At 42.6% G+C, this 24,269-nt stretch overlaps 1 protein-coding gene across 8 annotated transcripts in view; it reads right to left on the reverse strand.

The window, feature by feature from the left end:
- Positions 1–1,878: 1,878 nt before the first annotated feature.
- The window catches only part of tle3b (TLE family member 3, transcriptional corepressor b), a 41,221-nt gene continuing 18,830 nt past the window's right edge, over positions 1,879–24,269 (reverse strand). For 4 of the 8 annotated variants that reach the window (XM_056278116.1, XM_056278112.1, XM_056278113.1 and 1 more), the window contains 14 exons: positions 23,997–24,201; positions 23,699–23,715; positions 20,680–20,796; positions 20,409–20,459; positions 19,837–19,992; positions 18,709–18,844; positions 18,355–18,530; positions 17,554–17,630; positions 9,260–9,509; positions 8,087–8,334; positions 7,644–7,791; positions 7,212–7,362; positions 4,897–4,973; positions 1,879–3,487 (listed from right to left, as the gene is read on the reverse strand). In XM_056278116.1, coding sequence (XP_056134091.1) covers positions 3,380–3,487; positions 4,897–4,973; positions 7,212–7,362; positions 7,644–7,791; positions 8,087–8,334; positions 9,260–9,509; positions 17,554–17,630; positions 18,355–18,530; positions 18,709–18,844; positions 19,837–19,992; positions 20,409–20,459; positions 20,680–20,796; positions 23,699–23,715; positions 23,997–24,201 — 1,917 coding nt within the window. In that variant the 3' untranslated portion in view covers positions 1,879–3,379. The remainder of the gene's footprint in view (positions 3,488–4,896; positions 4,974–7,211; positions 7,363–7,643; positions 7,792–8,086; positions 8,335–9,259; positions 9,510–17,553; positions 17,631–18,354; positions 18,531–18,708; positions 18,845–19,836; positions 19,993–20,408; positions 20,460–20,679; positions 20,797–23,698; positions 23,716–23,996; positions 24,202–24,269) is intronic. The other 4 variants (XM_056278117.1, XM_056278115.1, XM_056278111.1 and 1 more) reach the window with 2 other exon arrangements.

Below are 24,269 nucleotides of genomic sequence, written 5' to 3' on the forward strand. Positions count from 1 at the left end.
TAATGAGTATGTAATAATGACCAATTAAGAGCAAATATGTTGCTAATTTGCATGCTAATAAGCACCTAATTAATGGTGACTACGTTCCCCATACTAAAGTGTTACCATTCTGTAATTGTTGACAAAACCAAAGTCCAAGATGAGCCATTCATAACTGAGATTCATAATCGGGTGTTTTCCATTGGCCAATGAATTTGTAAAAAAAAAATATATATATATATATATATATATATATATATATATAAAACTCCTCAAATCTCTTTTCACAATGACCTCAGAGATCACTCGTGACTGCCTCTAAGCACAAAGCCACAAAAATTCCCAAAGTGTTATGCCATTTTCCAAGGTGTGTACAGGACTACTGTGAAGTGTGTGTCACTGAATGTGTCTCTGTTGGTTCTGTGGTTAAAGTGTTTAGCTGAGACAGAGTAGTCACATGGAATGTATGTGTGAGAGAGGGAGTGTGTGTGTGTGTGTGTGTGTGTGTGTGTGTGTGTGTGTGTGTGTGTGTGTGTGTGTGTGTGAAGTGGTTTGCCAAGCCACCCTGATCCTTAGCTATGTGTCTCATCCCTCCCACCATTAGTCTTGTCAACAGGCCTGAAACCACAAACCATCCCATCTGGAAACAAGCCCATTAACACACACCGCCAATGTCTTTCTCAATCTCATGCCTTTTTAAATGTCACAATACACATATTCAGAGCTACTGTCACAGGAACAGACTTCTCTCACCTCACCATTGTGTGACGATAAAACATTTTAAGACACGTGTTTTACAATCATGACCCACAAGTTCGAACGGCACAAGGACGCACGTCCCAACTTCTCAATTTTTCTTTTTGAGTCATCAGTAGCCTTTCTACATTCACTTCCTGTTTTGATGTCAAGTCTTTCATAACTGTCCATGGTTGGCTTAGTATTTAGTGTGCAAGCAAATCTGTACAAACATTTGGTTATAGCTGGGTTACACATGGCTTCACAAATGCCAGGTCTTGCTTGCCAGGCTCATATTCACATAAAATTAAATATATAAAATGAATATTTTGGGGATTTTTTTTTGGCTGCTGGTCAGAATACGTTCAAGGAAAATTCCGGGGTTTCGCCGTCATTGGTTGTGTTATTTAAGATACCACGTTGGCCTCTGAAAATTTGTGATGAGTATTTGTTATTGTTAACATTTTATAGACAAAGTGGTTAGCTTAGTCCTCGAAAAAGATTCATCAACAATTAAAATAATTAATGGCTGCAGCCCTAAGACACTGACACCAAAAAAAAAAAAATACAGAAAATAACTTTCAAAGAGCCCAACTCTTTACATTTTAACTTGTGTACTACTTTAAGGGATTTACAATCATTCAGTCAGTTTCAATGGGGGAAAACTCTCTGGGATCCGGGGAAACTGGCTGGGATCCGGCTGGGGGCAACAAGTCTGAGTGGCTGGTACTGCATCAAAACGCAGGATTCCTCAGTTTGTCTCATCTTCCATCAAACCGAAAGACAAACTGCTCATATTTTTCATGATGTGCACCACCCTTTTTTTTTTTCCTTTAGACACCGGGATTTATGAAGGCACCCTGCAAAATTAAAATGGCGTGTCCATGGTCACCCTCAATGCCGGCATAATGAGGTGAGCTAATACTTATTAGCTGCCCATGTGCACGCTGAGGGCTCAACTGGCTTTGTCTTCCACTGGAAAGCCCTCAACTCAGTGGGAGGTGGAGTCATGCACAAGGCTGAAAGTAATCCATTGTATCCTTTCTCAAAACTGCCTCATTCCCATAATCGTAGAAAGGTTTTCTTTACATTTGTGGGTAAGTCATGGCGTGACTTATCAGTGGGTAAATTACAAGGAAAAAGGCCTTTCTACAAAAACAGGTTTTATTGATTTATTAACAACTGTACATTTCTATTCAGTGCTGACAGTATTTGCTACATACTTTGGTGTGAACTTTAGAGACTAGCGCATTTAAACCCCCTCGTGTTGACAGAGAGATAGGCTGATGGGATAAGGAGCAGTGAAGAATCTGATCATTCACTATGGCCTTGTACTCAACATGCGAGCCACCAGTAAAAATTTTGTATTCGTTTAACTTCAGAATTTGTATATTTCTGTTGCATTTACTTTTGAAAAGTACCTTTTTTTCCCCCTCGTCTCATTAGTAAATACAGGCACTGAATGTCATTTGAGACAGATTGGGCAACAAACATTATGTCCCAGCAACCAAAAAGCCTTTCCAGGAATATTGATAAGATTCAGAAGGCAGATGGATTCACGGAGAGCAGGTTGATAACTCTGTGACAATAAGCCAAATGGCCATTTAAGGTCAGCCTCTCGCCATGATTTCAATGGCACAATTCAACATCCACATATGTTGGCAAGAACATTTTGTCATTTAGATGGTGCCTGCTACAAAGCTGTGGCTGCCAACTGAGGTCCATGTGTCAAGTTCAACATAAAACTTTCTCCATTTCCCAAAAAGTACAAGAACCAGGGAGAAAGAGAGCACAGAATAAGCAGTACACTTTTACACTTAAAAATGTTTTTTTTCTTCTTTAATATCAATCAAATTTACATCCATCTCCTCTCCATTGACCACAATCGCCTCTGATAGGTCCAACTGGTGTCCTGTAGCATGACTAAGCCATCTGTGGCCCTGTCCAAGCCTGAAGGCTCCACATCATGGATCAGAGCACATTTTTATAGTTCCACAAGGTCTTTGTTTTATTCTCAATTCATAAGTTTGGTGCCTCCTCCCCTTACTCTGAGAGACGTGTTTGATTTCTGAAAAGGTCAGCCCAGAAAATGGGCTTCAAGAAAAATCAGGCAAGAATAAAAATGTAAAAAAAAAAAAAAAAAAAAACTAACCTACTTTTAGCTCTCTTGCTCAAATATCTGGCATGAGGAAGCAAGGCCAAAAAAACAAACAAAAAAAAACAAACATCACAAGTACACCCAGGACGTGAAAATATATATATTTATAATATATATAAAATGTCATTTATTTACTCCAATATGTACACTTTTCACAAGATGGCTAGGACACAAGGTTCTCACAGATGAAGCGCCGCTTCAATGAAAAATTCTCAAGTAGAAAAAAAAGGGAAAAAAAATCCTGAACCCAAAAACAAAGTCACAAAAAAAAAATCTTCCTGTTGTTCCCAAGTATACTCAAACAACTGATTCCATTAACTCCTATTGGCAGTTCATAACTCATCCAATCCCCAGTTTTCACCAGCCCACTGAACTCCAAATCCATGGACAGTCTAAAGGAAGGGAGGCAGGATGAACCGAGAAGGAGTCACCATCGAAGCAAAACAAAGAAGAAGGCCAGTCAGTCAAATAGAAGTGCTGAGGCTTCGGAGGAGCCTCCTGTGCTCTCTAGTAGATGACCTCGTAGACAGTGGCCTTCTTGTCACCGGAGCCTGTCACAATGTATTTGTCGTCTGCTGAAATGTCACAGCTCAGGACAGAGGACGACTCCTTTGACTGTGGGATTAAAAATGAGTAGAGTCCCCATTACATTTCTTTGTTAAGGACAGTAGAACTAGAAGTGTGTTTCATAGTTGTGCTTTCTACAGTGATTTAACATTTTTAAGGCAAGCAGTTCTCTTGTTATTGCAAGTGGCAACTCTTATCTAGGCCAATAATAGCCAACAACATCTAAAGTGGATTCGTTTACAATCTTTTTCTCGGATTTTTTTTCACCCCTTTTTCTCCCCAGTTGTATCCGGCCAATTACCCCATTCTTCCGAGCTGCCCCAGTCTCTGCTCCACCCCCTCTGCCGATCCGGGGAGGGCTGCAAACTACAACGCGTCTCCTCCAATACACGTGGAGTTGCCAGCTGCTTCTTTTCACCTGACAGTGAGGACTTTTGCCAGGGGAACATAGTGCGTGGGAGGATCACGCTGTTTCCCCCTCCCCCCTGAACAGGTGCCCCGACCAACCAGAGGAGGCGCTAGTGCAGAAACCAGGACACATACCCACATCCAGCTTCCCACCTGCAGACACAGCCACTTGTGTCTGTAGGGACGCCCAACAAAGTCAGAGGCAACACAGGGATTCGAACCGGCAAGCCCTGTGTTGATAGGCAACAGAATCGACCGCCACGCCACCTGGATGCCCCCTACAATCTTTTTTTTTTCTTACCAGTAGTTTTGGTTACCTCACATACAGCAAATGGAAAACTTTCATAGTACTGAGTAGCATCTGCACCACCGCATTTACAAATACACTTAATGGAAGATACACAAACCCTGAAGGAGCTCTGTAAGTGTTCTGTTAAAAGATTTTAGGTTAACTTAATGCAAAAAAGGAAAATATTGCCAATATATGGAATTTTTATTTTATTTTTTTCAAATGTATTTCTGATTTTTCCCTTTCTCTCCCAATTTAGAGGCCAATCGATCCCTATTTTAGTTCAAACACCCACCCTCGTACTACATGCGTTCGCCAACTGCATCTCTCCGGCCGGCAGTCTCGAAGGAGACGCCTCCCCACTTCCGTGATAAGGCGAATCCAGGCCGAACCACTGCTTTTTCCAACATACACAGAGACGCACTCATGTGATGAACACAAGCCGACTCCGTCCCCCTCCCGAAGACAGCGTTGCCAATTACTGCTGCTTCATCGAGTCCGGCCATAGTCGGATCTGACGAGACCGAGGCGCGAACCCCGGTCCCCAGTGGGCAACTGCATCGATACAAAGCCAATGCTTAGACCGCTACACCACCGCAGACCCAATATGTTGAAAATTAAAGATGGACTATTCCTGTAGTCTGATAGTGACCTTGTTCAAAAGGTCTCCACTTTCTCTACGATTTGACCAGATTTTAAACCTGATCGGGGAGATCAGAGAGTACATTGCATTTGGATGTGTATTTGTCAGCGGCGGTACCTGGAATATGCTGGCACCATAAGGAGTCCTCCATGCATTCAGCAGATTGTCCTTCCCTGTGCTCACAAACCATTTGCCTAAGGGGAGAAAGAAGAAAAAAAAAGATGCTGTGAGCATGTAATGCAAGTTTCTTGTGTGCGCACCCCCCCACCCACACACAAAAGATGGCCCTCATACACTTGGCCATCCTGCTGTGCATATTACAAATAATTCATGCTTGCATCTCAAAGCAACAGTTTATATACTACTTGGGAATCTTATCCATCACTGGCCATTAAAAAATAAACGTTATGCAAATACCATTATTTAAATCAACATTAAATGAAAATGAATGAAAATCCAGACCGCTTATACTCCTGTAATTATTCAAATCACCCTCTGATTAATTAGCCAGCTGAATAGTTGGCTAATGATTTAATTAGAGAGAGCAAGGGCTCTGAAGGAGGAATCATTATTTGATTTAACCAGCTCTGTAGTGTATGAGATATGGGCTTGTGCTGTCGGGAGTCTTGAGAAGAGAAATGAATTCTGATATTGTGGCAGAACTTAATTTATCTGAACTTGAGCCAGCTGTTCATAATGAGGGGAAGAAATTCAGTGATGACAAAAAACCGCCTCTAATGCACATGAAAATATGTGTTTCCTTATTGATACATACTATACCATACAGTGCATGTGAAAGTGTGCTAGAGTTCATATTTAGAATAAACCAGCGAGTCAAGTAAATTTTTATGAGACACTACAAGCCTGTTTCATGCCATAAGCAATCATCAGCTGTCAAATTATTTTGAATAAACTGTATTTGAATATTTAATCCTCCCAAATTAATACCCGAGATATTGAGATTAATTATGTTGAAATAAATGAGGGCAATGTGGGGGTATGTGAGCAAATTTACTCAAACTACAATCAACTTTAATTCGACATTCACCAGCGGTCCATTGATTTCTGCTTCACAAATTCTAACCAAAATGATCTGAGGTCCATTCATTTCTACAACCAGAGAAACTGTAACCTTGTATCGTCATTTGTTAGTGCAGAATGGTCGGCTGGCTGCGGCTCAATGCAAGAGTAACATTGCACTCTGGTAGGTAAGCTCTCTTTATGGGGTCCTTAAAGATCACCCAGTACTACCAATTATAGTGAGAATGATCACTGCATCATTTTAAACAGATTCATTTGCTGAGTAATTAAATATATTTCTGCAGAGAATCAGTTATTTCGAAGAAACTAATTCCATAGTGAAATTCTTCAATTATAAAAATGGCACAATAAAGTTAGAATTGCCAAATAGAGACAAAACTTATTTTTAGGATGTTTAAAAAAAAAACTTCAGTTACACTGAGTTATCAGCCCTTTGTAGATTAAGTAAATCTTTGGCATTCATTCATTATCCAAACTGCTTATCCTTACTCAGGGTCGCAGGAATGCTGGAGCCTATCCCAGCAGTCACTGGGCGGCAGGCAGGAAGGCACCCTGGATAGGCCGCCAGGCCATCACTCACTCACTCACTCAAACACACACACACACATACACACACCCCTAGGGACACTTTAGTATGGCCAATTCACCTGACCTGTCTTTGGACTGTGGGAGGAAACCGGAGAACCTGGAGGAAACCCATGCAGACACAGGGAGAACATGCAAACTCCACATGGAGGACGAACCCCAAGGTTGGACGACCCCAGGGCTCGAACCCAGGACCTTCCTGCTGTGAGGCGACTGTGCTAACTACTGCGCCAACGTGCTGCCCTAAATCTTTGGCACTGTTTTAAAATCAAGATACAACAAACTGATGTGCTTTTCAAAATATTAAAAAGCTAACATTCTATTGATGAAAGATACAGGTTTATTGATGCCGTAAAGGAGACAGGGGTACTATCTTTTCTTTGGATGTCTTTTGATTTGCATTTATTCTGGAGACAAATTTGAAATGTTATTATGTTTGATAAACAAGACTTCTTGTATGATTCTGGTAATGAGCATTCATGCTTTCACCAAATCTACACAACAGTAACAATCCCACCACCTTAGAAAAACAAGATTGAGTCAAAATATGAATTCTACTCATGGCCAGGTACGGCGGGGAGGGGTGCGTGAATTAAATTTAATAACAAACGTCTTCTTGGCTGAGAATAGCTGATAAAATTAGAACCAACACACGGGGGGGGACTCAAAATCTTACCTTTATCATTACCTTTTACAATCTGCCAATGGCAAAATTCTCATTTTTTTCCACCCATGTAACGTGTAAGTACAAGGAATTATTTATTTTCAAAATTCAAATCAAAGAGCCTCTTTGCATGTTTCCTTACCACAGTAGGCGAATTTGAGAGAGAGGACACAGCTTTCATGGAGGTGTAGCTGGTATTTGTCGGGCTTGGTATGGTGAAGCACCTCCACATTGCTGCTCTCCATACCCACAGCAAGCCACTCACCGGTGGGGCAGTAACCCAATGAGAAGATCTGCAGGAGGGAGACGGAGGTAGAAGTGGCTCAAGGACCGACCACATGCGTTCACTCCGCAATATTTTATGGTCCTCAAAGTGAAATTTGATTTAAAAACATAGGGGGACATAAAAACACTGACGAATACTGATTTCTGAGAGACTGATTCATGGATCACACGCAAGTGTTAATAAGGTAAAGGTAAAGTAAACTAAGGCATGGGGGTGAACCTGTGAGTGTGTCAAAAATGTGCACTTCAGTTTGTATAACATGAGACTTTTGCATATGTAGGCATGTACCTGTGAGGTGAAGTCGTGCTGCTGGAGCTGCCGTCCCTCCCTCAGGTCCCAGGAGCGGACAGTGTTATCCAGGCCTCCGGTCCACAGTTTGGTCCCGTCATGGGAGATGTCAATACAGCTTGCCCCGTCTGTGTGGCCCTGGAACTGCCTGGAATAGCATGAACATCATAAGAACTAAATCAGAAAGGCAAGATAAATGATAACTAACTCTATCCAAATCAGGACCTAAATTGCCCCAGGTGGGATTGGCCCAATTTGAAAGCAGAAACAATGCTATTTGTCAATAAAGAAACAGTGGCAGACATCAAACACCTAAAAACACTGAATTCAAAAAGCTATGTATCCGTCTCCAGCTTGTAATTTTCAAACTATAAATCACACTGCAAACGACAGCCCTTGCTGTATTCTGACTGAGCAAAAGTACAACAGGCTAGGGTGCTGACCTGACGAGGGTCTGGTTGTGGAGGTCCCACACAGCGATGTTCCCGTCAGAGCAGCAGGAGAAGCAGACCTTGGCATCGGGGCTGATGGCCAAAGCATAGCAGGCTGGGGCTGAGGAGGTGAGCTCTGCCTTTATCCGGGGCGTCTGTGATGCCAGGTCCCAGATGGTCAGCGTGCTGGCCTCCCCACCCACAATCAGGGTGCGGCCGTCAGGCAGCAGCTTGCAGGAACGAATGTAATTGTCTCTGTTCTATGAGTGGACACAAAAAGATAACGGTTGTCATGAACTTAATGAGTGGGTATAATCTGTTTACAATAAAAATATCCTAATTATTCAAAAAAGCCACATTTCTGAGGATAAATTCCTTTAGCTCGGTTCCAGTGGTGCGGGAGTCAGAGAGGGCACACTGGCATAATTCAGTGAAATCCTTGAGTAAACTTCAGTTACTCCTTCAGTGAAGATAAGTCCCATCCTTACTTACACACAAGAAGAGCTTTTCCCTGACAAGTTACGTTTTTAGGATGCTGCTCCCTCTCCCTCGTCTTAAGAGTGAAGATGTGGCTGTCAGCTTTAACAAGAGCGGCAGGGGGGGGGGGGGGTCGGGCTGTGACTGCTGGCCAGGCTCCAGCAGAGCAGGGAGAGACTGCAAGATCAATAGGGCTTGGTCGTACCTTTCGGTAAAATTAAAACAGCACCGTGATGTCTTTATTAGGCCCCATCATTCTCTGAGCTAACTTCAAGCAGGTCGGAGTGCATGTGGGCTGAGCCACATTTTGTGGCGGTATCAAAATAAGGGATGGAAGGCAGTTGGGAAGGAGTAATGGGCTGGGTAATGGCAGACAGGGTTGGCCAAAACTCAGTAGGCTTTTTAATCAACCCAGGATTATTTTAGCACAGTTGTGAGATCATTTTCTGAATTATCCACCATCTCTTTTGTGGGGATACGGGAGGAGGAAAATGAACATGTTAGAGCATGATCGCTTATGTTTTAAAACCTCCATCTCAAAGCAGACTATACACAACATATGTGCACCACATCAAACTCACGAGTTCATAAAATGTTGTTTCTATCAACTTCAAGCACATTGTAAAACAATTAAACATAATGGAAAATGTCTCATATAATCCTATTCAAGGTCTTGTAAAACAACAACAACAATAAAAGAATAGATACCAGGCAGTCAAGCTGGGAAACTGGGCTCTTGCTTCCTGGCTGGCTGATGTCCCAGATTTTGACACATCCCTTGCCACCAGTGTAGACATGACGTGTGGGGTTACTGATGGTGACGGCACACACTACTTCCCCATGACTCAAGGTATTGATTTGGCGGGCGTGGCGCGGGATGCCCGGACCTATCAGTGCATCTGGGGGAAAGGGTACCGGCTGCATCTGCCCGTCGGCACTCACATGAAAAGAATAAGCCCTGTGAAAGAAAGAACAGGAGGAAGACATTTCCATTTAAGTCAATACAGACTTTTTCCAGTAAATGCAACCCTAAAGTCCTGTTTGACACCATCAAACACATTGTCAGGAGTGACACATTGTTATTCCTGCACCTCCTGACGTGCCTGTCTTTTCGAATAATGATTGCAGTAACTTTCTCTCTTCCTTTGTGGATAAGATTAGAGATGTCAGGGCAAGCATCATTCCCTCTTCTGCTTATCCAACTCGGCCATCAATATTGGACTGCTTCTATCCCATTTCCCTGCAAGACCTCATTGATCTGGTGGGTAGTATGTAACCTTCCTCATGCCCTGTAGATATTCTACCAACTTCCATGGCTAAATGTACTTTGGTCTATTGGTCCATGCCTGGTCTCTATTATAAATAGATCCCTTAAAACCAAGGGCGAAATCCTCGCTTGGACTTTGGGTGGGACCAGGTGAGGAGAGTGCAAGAGCATGTGTGTATGTGTGTGTGTGTGTGTGTGTATGTGTGTAGGGCTGGGGGTGAGGATAATACATCCGGTTGTGTATGGACGCAAATTATTGCACATTACAAATACAGCATTTTGGAAAACTCATAAAACAGCAAACCTAACAAACTACTATGGCTGTCCCAAATACAAGTTTTTGGGCTCCGAAGCTTCGGTAGTAATCAACAGCGAATACTCAGTGCTTCGGCGGCGGCGGGGGCTTGGGAAGGACTCAGCCAGACGTTTCTCCGTTGTTAAAGATATTAATTGTTGGGCGCCCGGGTGGCGTGGTGGTCTACTCCGTTGCCTACCAATACGAGGATCAGCGGTTCACATCCCCGTGTTACCTTCGGCTTGGTCGGGCATCCCTACAGACAGAATTGGCTATGTCTGCGGGTGGGAAGCTGGATGTGGGTATGTGTCCTGATTGCTGCATTAGCACCTCCTCTGGTCAGTTGTGGTGCCTGTTCAGGGGGGAGGGGGAACTGGGGGGAATAGTGTGATCCTCCCACGTGCTACGCCCCCTGGCGAAACTCCTCATTGTCAGCTGAAAAGAAGCGGCTGGCGACTCCACATGTATTGGAGGAAGCATGTGGTAGTCTGCAGCTCTTCCCGCATCGGCAGAGGGGGTGGAGCAGCGACCGGGACGGCTCGGAAGAGTTGGGTAATTGGCCAGATACAATTGGGGAGAAAAGGGGGGGAGATATTAATTGTTAAGGATTTTGTTATTCTACAGTATTGATGTTTCTATTATTTGTTAATAAAAAAAATTTTCCAAAAGGTTTAGTGTACTTTATGCATGTTTGTAATCCCAAGGGATTTGGTTGAATGAGGTCCTATCTACGCACATTTTGTGACATAACAGCTTGTGACCATTTTTTCTTACTATGGATAAATTATAGATCTACATCCGCGCTACTCAACACGCGGCCCAAGGTTAACATCATTGCGGCCCTTGGTTGAATTCTTATTGTCATAGCACCTGCCAATAAAAATCTAATATTCTCATTTCAATGAACACAAACCATTTCTAAACTAAATTCTTACTGACCACAAAAGGGCGATCGTGTATATTGTGCTTATTTAGTAATCATGGGATCAACAAAGAAGATGAGACAACCGCTAACTGTGCAAGAAGTCTAGCCTAGCCTACTCTCAAGTCATGGCAAAACCGGCAAAACGTAAAATTGCTGATGAACACAGGGTATTTAAAAAAAAATGGGAGGAAGATTTTGCTTTTGTTGAGGTAAACAACAAACCAGTGTGTCTTCTTTGCCAGAGAACAACAGCAGTACCAAAACGGGCAAACATTCATCATGGTGACTTCGGAATTACATATCCATCTGGGAGTAATTTGAGAAGAGACAAAATTCGCACACTTATTGAAAGCTTTCGTGGCCAGCAAACTGTGTTGCGCTTTAGCTGTAAGGAAAGTCACCGGGTCACTGAGGCATCATACAAAATAGCATGGAATGTAGAGAGGAGTCGAAGGCCTTTCACTGATGGGGAGCTGATAAAGAAATGTTTTATGGACTGCAGTGAGTCACTGTTCGCTGATTTTAAAAACAAAGACAATATCCTCCGGCTGATATCCAAATTGCTGCTTTCAGATTCGACCCTCTCCCGGCGTATGGAAAACATTTCTGATGATTTGTTTAACAAGTTAAATTGATTGAAGAGCCAAGACAGAACATTTTAGCCTCGCCATAGACGAGTCAACCGATGTGTCGGACACGGTGCAGCTTATGGTCTGGGTGCGTTTTTTTTTTTTGCAATACTTTTGTGGAGGAAATGCTCGCTCTTCTGCCTTTGAAAGGTCAGACAAGAGGAGAGGATATTTATTTGTCACTCATGGATTTTTCCCGAGGACTGGAAAGAGAGATTGATTTGGGAAAATTGGTGTCAATTACCACCGATGGCGCACCATCAATGGTTGGGAAGGAGAGGGGGCTCATCGCGTTACTGAGAAAAGACGGCGCAGTTCACGACTTCTTTGCCTATCACTGTATTCTTCACCAGGAAGAGCTATGTTGCAAGCTAAGGACGGTGAACTGAAAACAATGATGGATCAAGTAGTTAGAGTTGTAAACTACATCCAAAGTCATGCGCTGAAACACAGACGATTCTGCCCATTAGTTGAGGAATATGAGACGCAGTATCAAGACCTGACACTGCACGCCTAAGTCCGATGATTGAGCAGAGGCATTGTACTGGAGAAGTTTATGGACTTGCTCCCTGTGATTGGAGACTTCATTACACAGAGAAAGCAGGCCGATCTGGATTACATCAGTGAGGAAAAATTCGCACTAAATGTGGCTTTTCTGGCAGACATACCTAAGCATTTAAACATCCTCAATTGAAGCTTCAAGGAAATGACCAAGTGCTGCCTACCTTGTTGAATGATGTTTCGGCCTTCGCAGAGAAGTGCTCCCTTTATCAAGACCAGCTTGGTGACAACAATTTTACGCACTTTCCAAACCTACACTGACATGTCAATCAGCTGTGCAGTGTCTCCTTTCAACCAGCTACTTGCGTCGCATATCTTGCCGAGCTTGCCAGAGAGTTTGCTAGTCGTTTTACGGACCTAAAGGTGGTAATGCCAGTGATTCGCATGGTGGACAATCCGTACAGCGCTGATGTGAGGGATGTTTCACAGCACTCTGGGAGGTTTGGCGTTTCAAAGGAAAGATTTGAAGAGGAGCTGATCGAATTAAAGAACAATTGCGTTTTGAATCAGAAACATAAGGACGAATCCATGGTGGATTTCTGGACGCATTATGTACCTGACAAATCCTACGGCACCGTCACTCTGTGCAAAGAAGGTCTTGGACCTGTTTCGGATCAATCTACGTGTGCCAAAGTACCTTTTCATCAATGATAATCATCAAGTCAAAGCAGCACAACTCTCTCAGTGACAAGCACCTCAGCGATTGTCTGCGCACAGCAACGTCCGCATACTAGCCAGACTTGAGACGGTTAGTGGAGAAAATGCAGACTCAAGTGTCACATTCAGCAAGTATAGCAGATTTATTAAAATATTTGTTTTTAGTTTTTCAATATCGAGAATATAATATGATACTAACACTGAAATGAATACACTTAAATAGTTGTATTTTATTTTTCCATTTGTTCCAAGAGAATAAACTTATCTGATACTCGGGCCTGATTTAAATTTAGTAGGCATATTTATTTTATTAACCATCTTGTGATTTTATTGCAACAGCAATCTAACACTTTTACATTTAATGAATAAAGCCTACTTATTTTATCAGTTAATATCCACGTGGCTTGAAAACACTACAAAATAGTTTCTTATTACCAAAAAAATAGGGTTGCGGCCCTTTGACAAAGCTGTATCTTGCGGTGTGGCCCCTGAGCAATGTAAAGTTGAGTAGCCCTGATCTACATAAATGCCCATAATAGGCTCCGAATCCAAGACAATGCCCGACAAAGCACTCTGAAACATAAGCACACAAACAGCATACTAGCTCCATCAACATTTAAGATTTATATTCATAAGATTTATATTTATTTTTAATTTCTTTGTCATTTCTCAGTACTCACATACAGTGAAATGAAATACGCCAACTGCACTTCCACATTCCATCAGCCATTAGCCTAAGACCTTTTACAACCTGAACCCAACAAGAGTCAGAGATACAAACCACGCTTATTTCTGTTATAACAATACTTTTAATGAGATAGCTGTAACAGTAGGCTTAACAGTGTAAGACTTCGACATTTTTCGGACAACGAACGAGCTGTAATGAATAGAACAAGGTAGTGCAATTATAACAGCAGCACACGTTTTAATAATTTCTTTCCAAACATTAAAATAAAATTAAAATAAAAAGCTACTCGCCTGTAATTTGGAATGGTGAAGGCGTCTGCCGTTTCTTTGCGCAATGTTGACACTCGTATGGCTCAGCTCTATTACTTTGGTTTCCAATACGAAGGCACAGAGTTTCCACTACTGAGTTATAAAGTGACAGGTGAAAGCCATATACGCCTCCATACTGAGGTCCAAATTTCCGTTGTGAAACTTAAGGCAGTTGAGTTTTCAACGAGAGTTAAAATTTGGTCTCGCACATTGCTGTACTTCAGAGACAGGGCATGTGAAATACTGGAGCAGTTGGGTACAGTGTAGTCGCGCTCCATCTTCTTAATTTCTGAAGCCTTCGCCTACGTTAATGGTCTCATAACTATAGCGATGAACTCTACTCAGGCATCTGTTACATCTTTCTTTTCTCCATTATTGGTTTTCTGGAACTGTGGGGTCTGCTGTGTAGTTTTGGGTGTGGTTGAGGATGTTGATGGCTGCAATGCCTGGGGATGCACGTATGAACAAGTTATTAGGCTTTTTTATGCCAATAATTGCTTTAGCCCCAGATGTTCCCACATTACTCCTTGTGTTTTATTTTAACTATTCGGATCAGTTGCAACTATTTTCCAAGCAAAGTAAGTGCACGTGTTTATCATGTGTAACGTTACTGTTTAAATGGTGGGTAAAAGTAGCTTGATAATGGCGACTTGAAAACAGACATGAGCTAAGTTTGGTAGCTAGCATAGTCTCAGTTTTTTTACACCGTATAAGAATAGCCTACAACTTACAGCATTCAGGTGATTTATCACGCTTTGTGTGCCACTGTGGTAGGCCAGTTTCAAATTGCATGTTTAGCACACAGCCTTGTGATCGCTCAATTTAAAGTGTCGCCACACAGCTGAGGTCTTCGGCATTTTGTCTTCCCTTTAACGGCCAAGGTGAACTGAAGCGTGACGTAACTGCCGTGAGTGAGAGGGATGTCAGGCGGCGCAGCTGAGATTGTATATATTTCCACATTTTAACAGTGCAATTAAAAAGGATAAATATAGTATGAGAATAGGCTGACAAATGTATTTTGCAGTTCACCTTTATTGATAGCCTACATTTAGCTAAAAAAAAAAAAAATCCGAATCCCAAAATTGAAACAGAATACCTACTCAACAAACAAATATCCGAATACTCGGATATTTGGGTCCAATCTTACAAACTACCAAGTCAATTATTTTCGACTACTATATATATATATATATATATATATATATATATATATATATATATATAAATAATTTTTTAACACATTCACAGATTTGAATTTTGCGTGTTGTACTACACTTGGAAATATTTTCTGAAAATCCTTTCACATGACGACAGAGTCCTCAGGACAACAGCTAGCGATACGGAAGTTGGCTGCTAGGCAAGTTCTACAAACCTTTTTGCCTTGCCCCAGACAAACTCTGAAATAATGAACTTCAATACAAAATGCGACATGCTGCCAACAATCTTGTTATGCGAGTGTCGTTTGAGTAATACAGCGTCTTGGTGCTCACCTCGAACCCGCATCTTATCAGTCTGCTTTCTGTCTGCCTCTGTTGTCTTTTTTTACCGGAAGGTGTGTGTGGACATATACACACAAATGCATGCACGCATGAAGTAACTTCTTTTGTGGTACGCCACTAGGTACACTTAGACTCAATGCTGCCTCCACCTGAATGAATGTCATTAAACACAGAAAAGTAACTGACATAGCGCAGTTTCATGAGCTTGAACCTGTATCAATGGGTGACAATTTTTTTGGGAGGGTCCAATTTCCCTCTTTCCTACATTGGAGGGGGGGGGACGTGTCCCCCAGTCCCATGTCAATTACCTGCTTGCTGAAATCTGGTTGTGTCCCAGCTTATCTTAAACATGCAGTTGTTCAGCATCTTATGGAAAAAAAAAACCTAACCATGATCCATCCCTTCCCAAGAACTATAGGCCTGTATCTTAGATGCCTTTTATCTCAAAAATTTTAGAGAAAGTTGTTGCCAAACAGCTCACTGCCATCTTGACTGCACACAATATTTTAGATAAAGTCCAATCTGGCTTCCGTCAGAAGCATTATACTGAAACAGCTCTTCAGAGTCTCCAGTGACATAATGATGTCTTCTGATGTGGGTGAATGCTCTGTTTTGATGCTGCTGGCTGTTAGCACAGCTTTTGATACTATAGATCACAGCATCCTGACTGAAAGGCTTAGGCAGTGGGTGGGTGTCTTTGGGAGCACCCTGGACTGGTTCTCCTCCTATCTCTCGATTAGGAGTTTTTCTGTCACTTGGTCCCTACATGTCTGAAACTACTGCTCTTTCCTATGGTATGCCTCAGGGTTCTGTCTTGGGTCCTAATATTATTTGCTTTGTATATGCTTCCCTTGGCTCATATTATTAGCAGACTTAAAGGTATCTTATGTCACTGTTACACTGATGATATTCAGCTGTATGTCTCTTTTAAGCCTGATAAAACTGAAACTGTTTTGAAAAATTGTTTTGCACAATTTAGGGTCTATGGATATAAATTAGCACTCTTGCTAACTCCAGCATGTTTACATCTTGTATTTTATACAGATGTTAATTTAATGTGCTCTGCCCCTATCAAATAAACAAAGAAAGAATTGTTTGATTGCTATTAAGGATATGATGGCTCACAACTTTTTACAGGTGAAAAGATAAGACTGAGGTCCTATCATTGCTTCAGATAATACAGATTTCAAGCTTGCTCAGTGCATTGGGTCCCTTTCTTCAGCTGCACAGTCAAATCTTAGAAATCTTGGTGTTATATCTGATCAGGCCATGTACCTCAATCAACATATTAAATTGTTGACCTGTACAAGTTTCTTCCATTTAAGAAACATTGCCAAACTCAGGTCTGTTGTATTACAACCTGAGCTAGAGATAATCATTCACGCTTTTATTTCATCCCGGCTAGACTAGTATATTCCCTTTTCACCTGCCTCAGGAAGTTGTCCCTGGACCATCAACAAATGGTCTAGAACAGTTCTGACCCAGTCCAGCAGGGCGACTCAAATCACACCCATCTTGTCTTCTTTACATTAGCTCCCCATCAAGTTTAGGATTCATTTTAAGGTTCTTGTTTTCACATATAGAGCCCTTTGCATGGTCAGGCACCTGTGTACATCTGTGACCCGCTCCATCCTTATATCACTAGTAGGTCACTTAGGTCTTCTGACCAGGGCTTACTGGTTGTCCGTCGCTCTCAACTGAAAACAAAAAGTGATCGTGCCTTTGAAGTTGTGGCTCCAACACTGTGGAACGTTCTTCCTATGACATCCGATCTGCGGTCTCTGTTGACACCTTTAAAAAGCAGCTGAAGACTCATTTATTCAAATCGGCCTTTGCCTTGCCTCGTGCTGTCTAGTGTTTGTAATTTTGTGTGTTTTTAAGGATTTTTGTCCTTAACAGTCTTTTGTTTCGGTTTTATTGTTTGTTTCTTGTTACTGTTTTTATGCTTATTTTTAACAATGTCACTCTTGTGAAGCACTTTGTGACCTTGCTCTGTGAAAGGCACTATACTAAATAAACTTTACTTAAACTTTGCTTAAACCAAAACAGCTCAGGAAGTAAAGACTGAAATGTGCTCAAATGTTTGTAGTGGAAAAAGCTTAGGTCAATTGAATGACCAGACGCAATATTTCAACCACTTCTACTAATGATATTGAAAATGACAAACACTTACGGTTTTCCTCCGGATATGGAGGTGAGGCTGGCTGGTAGGCCTGGGGCTCTCATGTGAGGGTGAGGATCAAACCCCGCCTGAGCAAACGAGAGAAGTGAAGAGTTAACAAACAAGCAAGATCCTGCTAACCTAAATGAGATTAAGATAACATTCAAATTGCAGGTTTTGCCTCGCTTTAGCTGCATTATGCCCTGAGGAGCCCTCACACCGCCAGGCGAATTCCTTGAAAGGCACAGATTCCAATGTGTTGCATAAAAAGAAGCTTTACACAAGACTACAACATCCCACTTGCTCATGCTAATGAAAGCCTGGGAGATTTGCAAGCATGGAGAAGCATTTTGGGGAAGAGCCTTCTTTTCTAAGCCCTCAGCATGCTAACTAACTAACATCAAAGTAAGGGAGCTAAGGCTTTTTTGTATTTTCTCATTATGTACACACAGCAAGTTGCAGCCAGAAAAAATATATATATTGAAACAGGGAGTTATGGAAATAAGACATGGATGCTAAATTGGCTGCAACCCATTTTGCAGAAAAGTCTCACAACCAATAACTCTGCAGGCTAATTCATATGGCCAGCTGCAAGGGTAGGTTGTGATATACATACATTTTATATATTTATATAAATGTGCTGTTGGTCGTGAGTGTTTGAGAGGATCCTGATGAGCTTTGCTTATTAAGTTGTTCACCTAACTACTACATTACTTATATTTAATAAATGATGTAGATTATGAAATAAACTGATGTAGTTTGAATCTATAAATGCTACATTCTACATATCAAACAGATTTGGAGGAGCCTCACCATTGGAGAGCGCCCATAAGCAGCAGCAGCTGCAGCACTCATCTGTGGTGATATATGGAGGCCTGCATAAACCCCTGGACTGGTAAGTGAGCCATTCATCTCATGATGGCCCATCATAGCAAAGGGGGCAGCATAGGAACCTGCAATGGACAAAGGTGTACGCAGGGCAGGAGTAGCTGGGGAAGAGAGAGAGGGCAACTCGTTGATTCATAGTCACCATCCAGGACAGCCAACTATTCAATTTAAGAAACAGAGCCATAGCACAATAACAGAAGTATGAAAACGTGTGTGTGTGCGCATGTGTGTGCATGTGAGTGTTTGCATGCGTTGGTTTTTGCATGAGTCTGGGCATACCCAGTGCCTCTATGCCTGGTGGTTTACCCATTGGTAGTGGCCGCAGTCCTGGAGTAGTGCTGGTGCCTGGCGTTGGTGCTTCATTCCTGGGCGTGGGGGTATTAGACTTCAGGCCAGGTGTGGACGACTTGTCATTCTATAAGAAACAAATTCTTTGACCATTTTGAGCAATAGTGCGGAGTATCGCATTACTGAAAGTACTGACAGTTCTGTTACCCTCTCTCCCACTCACACATATACAGCGTCAAATGAAAAAGTATCCTGAAATAGTGTTCCAAAGCTAAAATAAAAATCCTCAGTGAGTCATTTGCTGGCATGCTGAGGGGGGTAGTCTACAGTGACATTCTGGGTGGACTGCTCAAGGTAATCCAATCTACAATGACACTTCATTATAGGCATGGTCACAGTATGTTTGTGTTCTTATGCTTAAGAATCACAGTTGTCAGGTGTGGCTACACAACCAAGGATGATCGCTTACATGCTTACCTCATCTTTTAATCTCCCTTTCTTCCTATGACCCAGGCAGGAAAAACCGGTTTTAGCTGCAGGTATGAAGGACTAAGCAGGGTGTTTTGATTGATGTGATAAAATTTTTAAAAAAAAATCACTCTTGTTCCTCAGTGAAATGGCATATGACAGACAACTAAGATATTACCACATACATATAGCCATTTTAGCCAGGTTAGTTACCGCATGTGTGTGTCTATATGTTTGAATGTGAGTGAGTAGGGAGAGAAAAGTGAGTTACAAGGTGGGAAGAGACTGCAGTTTTTCTGTCCCTGTTTTCTTTGTTATTTACGGGCTGACAGCAGGGGAAGAAATGGGCATTTATTGGGTAAGCCATAAAGAAGATTGAGAGGAGCAGGCCATGGGAGCTGATCTCCAGAGGGTGCACCCATCCTCTGCTTCCTCAAGCCCCCTACAACATCAGTCTGCTAAGCCTCCCACATACTGGCCCATCAAGCAGAGGCAGCTACTTCACTTGACAACTGCCCCTTTAGTCTGTCAGTTCCCCCACAACAACTACCTATTTTTGCTTTGTGTTCACCGTTTCATCAAGTCGGTCCCTCCTCCCCTCATTGTCACTCATGTACACATGCCACACTGCATGAGCACACTCACACTTACATGGGTGTGGTCCTTGGCTTTAGAGGAGGGCGTGCTGCCTGAGGAAGCCACGGAGGCGGGGCTGTTGGGGGCGGCATCCTTCTTCAGCACGCGTGATTTCTCCAGGCCGTTCTCTGGAGGAGAGTGAGCAGGGCTAACCCTAGGAGTGGCTGGGTCCTATGGGGGAGCGTTTAAGAGAGAGAGAAAGAGGAGGGGGAGCACAGAGCGAAAGGGAGAGAGAGAATGAGACTAAGCAAACAGACAAGAGGAAAGTCACTGGCATGTACACGTAGGTCAAGCAAACTGAAGCCACATGTGCAAACACACATAAATACAGACACCTGTCACTCTACCCTTTTCAATTCTTTGTCTTAATTTCTCAGTGAACAGCAAGATTAAAACAGTAATTAAGTAAACACAAACGTACACATTTTTAGAGACTTCTTGGCAAGGGATTTGAAAGGTGTTAAAGGCAAGCCAAAGGCTCTTTTCAAAGGGCACTGGGTTAAAGTTTCTTGTGTGGCGTTCAGTGTGAAATGTGGCACAAATACTCAATTCATACAAACAGAAAAAAACCCCCAATACAGCCTTACCTCATTTGACACATCCACTACCAAGTCATCACTCTTATCTCCGTCGCTGTCCTGAAACACAGATGCAGCAAGCCTACTTGGTAACTGGTAGAGGGTAAATAAACACTGAGCAGTCAAATGTTTTTTTCTTTACTGCAAGCACCACTGCAAAAGAATAAAGACTTAGTTCACTGCTGTATATCACGTGTTGGACTATTTAGTAGCATTCCCTTCAAAGCATGTACACTACATAATAATACAATAAAAAAAGTAAACTAACCAAAATACTTACATATCTGCTATCTTTGTCGTCCACTTTGCGTTTCTTGGAGTCAAGACCGTAATCAGAAGAGCCACGGTGCTTCTCACTGGCCGCCCGTAGACTGTCCGATGGTGACACAGAGTTATTCTGCCAACAACAGCATGCAGGCACATTACATTAGTCTCCAAGATTACCTACATTTTGTTATAGCTTTACTTCCTGTTTTACCACCTACCACTTCAATAAGGAAAGCAAACTCATCCTACATTTTGTATTATACATTATGTATCTGTATCCATTATGCATAAAAAATAAAACTTGATTATTCCCTCTGGGTAAAAGGCAGCACAAGATGTATGTGAATGAAAAACAGTACACACTGTACTGTTAACATATTCACTTCAAGTTAAGTGGATGTTTTGGGGCTTTAATGCAGTTGTGACAAAACCAAAGAATCAAGGAAAACCAGTGAGAGACTACCAAATGGTGGGCTTTCACCAGGAATGACCCTACATCCTATTCCTTGGTCAAAGCAGTCACATAATTGACTGTGGACTTCAATGCCCGGTGCTACTGGAATCCAGCAGAGGGACAGAGGGAGCAGATAGGATTCCAAGAAGGCCCTCCAAGCCAGCCACGATGGCAATGAAGCACAGAGGAAAAACAACGTGGCATCTGAACAGACCACACAGCTCACACAAACATACATATATACACACCAAACACATGATAAGTGGACAGATCCAAATTGCCCAGTCACACAGGCGCACGCACGCACGCACGCACGCACACACACACAGCATGAAAGCTAATGCATGGGGTAAAGCTAGAGAGACATGTGGGAGCAGGGGACATTCAAAAACACAAAATCTAGCCTTCCATCTAATCCCCTCCTGCAACCTCTAAGTGACTGGGTCAGAGAGGCCCAGCAACAATGCTATTTATATGAGCGCATGTTTTATGTCTTTTAATGTCTCAGTTATGGACATACAATCACAAACAATCCACAGCAAGGAGAACAAATGAGCGTAATCCCTCATTGTGTAACTGCTAAGGTTAAACTAGCGGCTATCAGATAAACTGATGAGTGGAAGAGGAAAGAGAACATATGGGTGTATTAGCTGACAACAGTCTAGGTTAAGACAATGTTTGTGTGTCTATGTGTGCAGCAAATGATTTCCAAAAAAACAACAAAAAAAAGATAAAAGAAGAAAAAAATACTAAGAGAGCCTGGCAAGAACTTGGACAAGAGTGACATGTGAAAAGGAACAAAGACAGGGTACAAAATGGTGCCAATAGAGAAGAGGGGCATAAAAGAGGTTAGAGCAAGGGGGAAAAGAGGAACGGGGGGGGAAAAAGAGCAAAACAGGAAAGAGACTTGGCACCCAATGAGAGCCTAGCAGTGTGGCACTGAGCTCTCCCCACTAGTGTGCATGCCCGGACAGGCTGGCACCCTCTCAGAAATTGCGAAGAGGGCTTTTATAGTCTGGGCACTTGGCATAGCTAGAGTGGCAGGGCCCATACAGGCAGGCAGGGAGGTAGAAAGAAGGGGAGGCCCTAGGGCCAGTGAAGGGTTTGTGAGCCAGGCCAATACTGTCAGCAAGCCCAACAAATTCCGGCTTTCAGCAGAAAGAGCGATACGGTGGAAGTGGGAAAGAGCAAGCAAGAGAGAGCGAGCGAGAGAGAGCAAGAGAGCGAGAATTCAGAGGAGAAAACGTTGAGTGAAATGCCCATGCCAGTCTTGGCTGTGTTGAAAAACACCAAATGTTGACAGAAAAAGTAGCACAAAAAGGGAAAGCTCAGAGATGAAGGAGGAAAAAAAAAAGAGACCGCCTGGGCTGAAGGCAAAAGAGTGGAGAGGAGTGTTTAAAAAGATTGTGGCTGGATGGTTGGTTGGTACCTCCTCAGAAGACAGAGTACCCGTGTCTTGGCCCCCTACACAAAGAATCAGACTTTTCCTGACTATCAGGCAAGTCCAGAATTGTCCCCTTGTTCCTACATCTTAACTCAAAATATGATGCCAATATTGGCATTGAGGCTCAAATAAAATTTTACTTACTGCTGTGGTGGGAAATAATAATAAGAAATAACAATATACAGTTTTTTTTCTATTGAAAAGCAAATATAGGGAGATGAAGTCTAATTTAGAAAAAAAAAAACAACTTCCCAAACCCTGCATTTCTATCTGCTTGGTTGTCTTGAGCATCTCTGACCTTAAAGAGCAGGCTAAAACTCTATATCACTGTTCTGGCTCCGAATAGCCTATCAGATGACCCGAGACAACAGGACAGGAAGATTTTGTGTGCGTGTGTGTGCATGTGTGTGCGTGAGCTCTGGGAGGGGCAGGTGGCAGGGGTAGTATTGGCAGGCGTTAATCACCACAGGAGATGGGGCACAGTTTGGATCCCTTCAGACATGAGTGGGCCCATTCAGCCTGACCAGTCAATGGGAACTCAATCTGGCAGAGCAAATCCAACAGAGCGTTGAGCCCTAGCTAAACTAAGAGATTTGAGCCAGTCTAATAAACAGAGACTTTATCATGAGAAGAGAGGGAAAGAGACAGAGAAAGAGAGAGACAGAGAAAGTAAAGGAGGTAGAAAGGTCTGAACATGAAAAAAATAAAATAATGAAATGATAATGAAAAGAAGAATGAGGCAGGGGAAAAGCTGTATGAAATAAAGGAGCTATGTATTGGACTTTTGCAACAGTAAATGATCTGAGGTGATGAGAGGAGTGGAAGGAGACTCAAAGTCGCTTTTAATTGTGCTGAAATTAAAGCAGCCAGCTAACTTCTAATCCTCACCCAGTGATTGGAGTCATTTTTCACCTGGATTAGATACTGGTGGCTTATTTTATTATTTGATTTCAGTCAGCTTATACCCCCCACCCCCACCACCAAGGACAAAAAAATTTGTATGTTCTTACACGGATTTCCAACAAGCGAGAGACTTAAAAGTCTATGCAAAGCACACCTAATCATCCAGCAAGGTGAGCCTGAGAAAGTCAATTTCAAGAAAGAGATGAGAAAGCACACTGGATGTCAACGTACCGTGCTCGATTCACGTTCTTTCACCAGAGGAATTGCCAGGGGGGAGTGAAAGGATGGGCCAAGAGAGAGGAAATTAAAACACAAGTTAGTATGGGTGTCACCACCAACACACAATCAAATTCCAATTAAACAATTTTTTCAGAGCAATTCTGCACCATTGATATAGGATTACAAACACATGACTTTGCAATATAACTCTGTGGAGTCAAAATGTCCATGTGAATATCCATAGGAAAATCTTTTCATGTCCATAGAGCCAAAATGCTCACTGCGCTGTGTGGCAGGCAGTGCCCCTCACCTCTGTGCTCCAGGTCATGATGGTTCTTCTCATCCTTGACAGATAGGTGGGCCTGGCTGCCCAAGGCACCCAGCGCCAGCAGGCCTGAGCCGGCACCCGTCACAGGAGGGATGCCAGGGGGCTGCAACCCTGAGGGATGTGGGGGCAGCTGAACAGGCGGGCCATGGGCAGCATGAGAGAGGTGCTGGGCTTGGAGTTGCTGCTGCTGTACAGGAAGAGAGAGAGACAAGAAACAAGACATAGGACAAGTGGGTCGACTGGGAAGAGAATCCA

This window comes from Lampris incognitus, chromosome 4, assembly GCF_029633865.1.
Source record: "Lampris incognitus isolate fLamInc1 chromosome 4, fLamInc1.hap2, whole genome shotgun sequence".
In the NCBI taxonomy this organism is placed as follows: Eukaryota; Metazoa; Chordata; class Actinopteri; order Lampriformes; family Lampridae; genus Lampris; species Lampris incognitus.